Source organism: Mus caroli, chromosome 4 (genome assembly GCF_900094665.2).
Source record: "Mus caroli chromosome 4, CAROLI_EIJ_v1.1, whole genome shotgun sequence".
Lineage (NCBI taxonomy): Eukaryota > Metazoa > Chordata > Mammalia > Rodentia > Muridae > Mus > Mus caroli.
In genome coordinates this window covers 106,712,984-106,717,217 of record NC_034573.1, presented here as the reverse complement: position 1 = coordinate 106,717,217, position 4,234 = coordinate 106,712,984, and the positions used below count along the sequence as shown (strand labels likewise).

Here is a 4,234-nt window from a genome sequence, read left to right as displayed (position 1 = left end):
GGAAGGGAAGGGAAGGGAAGGGAAGGGAAGGGAAGGGAAGGGAAGGGAAGGGAAGGGAGAAGGAAAGATAGATGGGGCTGGAGAGGTGGCTCAGTGCTTAAGGGCACTGGCTGCTCTTCTAGAGAACCCAGGTCTGGTTCCCAGCACCCATGTGACAGCTAGCAACCATTGTAACTCAAGTTCCAGGAAATCCAATGCCCTCTTCTGGCCTCAGTGGGCACCAGGCAGAATACCAGGCAGGCAAAACATTCATACACATGAAGCAAAATATAATAAAATTTTTTAAAAAGAGAGAAAGAACTAGGCCTGGAGGAACTGTGGGGATGGCTCCGTGGTGGGGAGTACTTTTGCACATCCAGCAATCTACAGCTGTCTGTAACTCCAGCTCCAATGTAACGTCATGTCTTCTGGGCTTTCAGACACTCACACACGCACACACTAGCACACATACATAAAACTTTCAAATTAAAAAAGAAAAAAGGAAATGGGGCTGGAGAGATGGCTCAGTCAGTAAGTGCTTGTTGCATAAACATGAAGATTTGAATCTGGGGCTGGAGAGATGGCTCAGCAGTTAAGAACACTGACTGCTCTTCCAAAGGTCCCAAGTTCAAATCCCAGCAACCACATGGTGGCTCTATAATGAGATCTGATGCCCTCTTCCGAGGTGTCTGAAGACAGCTACAGTGTACTTATAAATAAATAATAAATCTTTTAAAAAAAATTTGAATCTGATCCTCAGCACCTAAGTACAATGTGAGGTTTGGTGGCACACACTTGGATCCCACTGCTAGGGAGGCAGAAATCGGTGGATTCCTGGGTCATCCGGCCTAGGCTAATCAGTAAACCCCAGGTTCCAATAAGAGCGACTCACTACACAAAGGTGAATGGTTCCGAGGACTAACTCCTGAGATGATCTCTGAGCTCACACACACCCCACCCCCAAAAGGTGAGGTGTGATAGCAAAAACCGAGAATCCCAGAACTCAGGAGAGTGGGGCAGGAAGGTCACTGTCAGTTACATAGTGATCTCAAAGCCAGCACACATACATGAAACCCTATTTCAAAAAACAAAACCAAAAACACTAAATTAATGTAGTTAAAATATTACTTAAGACTATATCTTATTCTTTTCTTTTTGAGATAGGGTCTCACATAGCCCTGGCTAGCCTGAAACTCACAGAGACCTACCTGTTTCTGCTAGGATTAAAGGCATGCCCCACCACACTCAGGATTAATTAGGACAATAAATATAAACCAATAAGCCTAATAGAATAAAATTATATGAACTAATTCCACAAGAACCCCTATGGTCGTACCTGTTGGTATCTGGATACTGGGTATGTCAGCTTCACGTCGAGTTTGGGATTGTACTGAGCGAGAGACTCGTGGTGATAGTGGTTAATAAGCTCCACCACAGAAGTAAACGTCAGGGGCTCAGAGAAGCCATATTTACCATCCCGATGATAGATCTTTATTAATTTATTATTTCCTCCCTTCCTGTGAACAATAAAACAGTAATTGTAGCATTGTCCCCAAAGTCCTAGTAAAACACTAATTTCATATGGAGATATAAAAACTTAGTTCACATCAAATAAATGTGTTATTTTGCTAATAAGCAGAAGTGGTAAAACAGCACATATAATTATGTGTGTAAAACTATATATTATTTTATATTATTTTCTTACCTTTCTTTTTATTTTGCTTTGCTTTGTTCTGTTTTGTTTAGTGTTTTTATGACAACATCTCTGTGTAGCCATGGCTTTCTTAGAATTTGCTTTGTGGAACAGACTGGTCTTGAACAGCTGAGATCCTCCTGCCTCTGCCTCCAATCATAGGGCCATCATACCTGGACTACTTCTTTTTTTGTTTTGTTTTTTTGTTTTGTTTTTGTTTTTTGTTTTTGTTTTTGTTTTTGTCTTTTCTTCTCCTATTTGTTTGTCCATAAAATACCTTAGTTATTAAAAATCAACACATCTGGAATGGTTATGGTTGTGTAACATCTTTATTCTCAGGCAGAGGCAAGAGAATCTTTGTGTGTTTAAGGCTACCCTGGTCTACATAAGGAGTTCCAGAAAAGCCAGGGCTACATAGAGAGACTGACCCTGTCTCAAAACAAAATACCCAAATCTATATAACAGTCAATATCAAGAAACTTAGCGGGGCTGGTGAGATGGCTCAGTGGGTAAGAGCACCCGACTGCTCTTCCGAAGGTCCAGAGTTCAAATCCCAGCAACCACATGGTGGCTCACAACCATCCGTAACAAGATCTGGCGCCCTCTTCTGGAGTGTCTGAAGACAGCTACAGTGTACTTACGTATAATAAATAAATAAATCTTAAAAAAAAAAAAAGAAACTTAGCCTAAAATATTACTTAAAAATAACAAAAAACCCTAAAATGTAAATAAATTGATTATTTTTTATTATTTTTTTATTTGTCACAGAGAATAGAGGCAATTTCTGTCTTTGAGCAGAAGCAGAAGCCATCTCTCTATAAAAGGAATTATAAACATTTTTTTCAGTATTACCAATATACTCAAGGTTCATATTACAGATATAATTCGGTGCTTAAGTACCTCAGACCATCTTTATTTACTAAGTTAAATCCAAATAATCCCTTAAAGATCATTTCTAAGACAGGTATGGTAGTACATGCCCGTAAGCCTGGGGCTCTAAAGGAGAGTCGCAAGTGTGAGCCCTGTGTATCTGGGCTGCAAGGCCCTTCCCCAGAAAAGAAAATCAAAGAGAAGAAAAGAAGGGGAAATCGAGAAGAAGAAAAAAGGAATTTATAACTAAAATTAAAATGGCAATGTTTTATAAGCCCCATAAAGCATCATGTAAGCCCATACCAGGTTGATTATCCTATAACAGCAAAATCCCGCGCTGTTCCCACTCAGGTTTTCTAACAGAGCCATGATGTGGGGTAGGGGTTATAGGCTTTATACTGTGCGTTTATAATACATGACAGATGATCCACTGGGACTTGTGAAAGGCTAAGTAACTCAGGCCTGACTCTATAGACTGGTTAAAACTCTAATTATACAAGACTTAAGTCAGTATTTAGGTGGGTGATGAACTAGTCATATAAAAGGCACATTACAAAGATCAACTAATGGTATGTGATTAGTATAGGTGTATACACGTATATAACATATATAGAGAGACATATATATATATATATGTAGACAATAAATCCAAGATGGTCTGTCTCACTTAAAACTCATTCAAATTAATGCGCTGGACATCTATAGAGGACACGAAGTCCTTGTGCTCACAGATAAGCACTAGGAAAAAAGAAGGAGGAAAGAGGTGGGGGGGGAGGTGCATACACCTGCTTTACTCCGGAGGCTGGGAAAAGACATAGTTAATAACCTGGTAAGGTGGCTTGAATAAGAATGGTCTCCATAGAAAGGCTCACAGATTTGAGTACTTGGTCACCAGGGAGTGGCACTATTTGAAAGGATTCAGAGATATGGCCTTGTTGGAGGAAACACTTCCTCCAAGTGTGTCACTGTGGGCTGAGTTCTGAGGTTTCAGAAACCCATGCCAAGCCCAGCCTCTCTTCTTGCTGCCTTCAGATCTAGACATAGACCTGTCAAGTACTTCAATATCGTTTCTGCCTGCATGCTACCATGCTCCCTGCCTTGATGACAAGTAGACTAAACCTCTGAATCTGTAAGCCAGCGCCAATTAAATGTTTCCTTTTTAAGACTTGCCTTGGTCACGGTGTCTGTCTGCAGCAGTACAATACTGATGATCTCTGCTATCTGTAGGGCCAGTCTTTTTTTAAGATGTATTTATTTATGTACTTAAGTGTTCTGTCTGCACGTTCATTGCACACCATAAAAGAATCAGATCCTATTACAGAGGGTTGTGAGCCATCATGTGGTTCCAGGACCTCTAGAAGGGCAACCAGTGCTCTTAACCACTGAGCCATCTTGCTAGCCCCCTGTAGGTTGGGACTTCACCCAAGTCCCCAAGACTATAATGTTTGTCTATCCCGGACTCTTGCTCCCTAGATCTTGAGCACTGCTTCTCAGTCAATAAACCATCCTTATGGAAGACGTCACCTGTACTTTACAACAGCCTGAGCAATGTCTATATTACCTTGTAGCCAGGCCAATCCTGGCCCCTACAGGCTATTACATTTACCGCAGGCATTCTCCCTAGACACTTATTTTGAGCATTGTTTCTGAGTAAACAGAACCCATCTTTATAGAAGAGGCCATATATATATT

At 40.8% G+C, this 4,234-nt stretch overlaps 1 protein-coding gene across 1 annotated transcript in view; it reads right to left on the bottom strand.

Moving 5' to 3' along the window:
* LOC110292624 (phosphatidylinositol 3-kinase regulatory subunit gamma) overlaps positions 1 to 4,234 on the bottom strand; it is an 80,840-nt gene that overhangs the window by 27,101 nt on the left and 49,505 nt on the right. Inside the window, exon 4 of the mRNA XM_021160061.2 lies at positions 1,316 to 1,496. Coding sequence (XP_021015720.1) covers positions 1,316 to 1,496 — 181 coding nt within the window. The remainder of the gene's footprint in view (positions 1 to 1,315; positions 1,497 to 4,234) is intronic.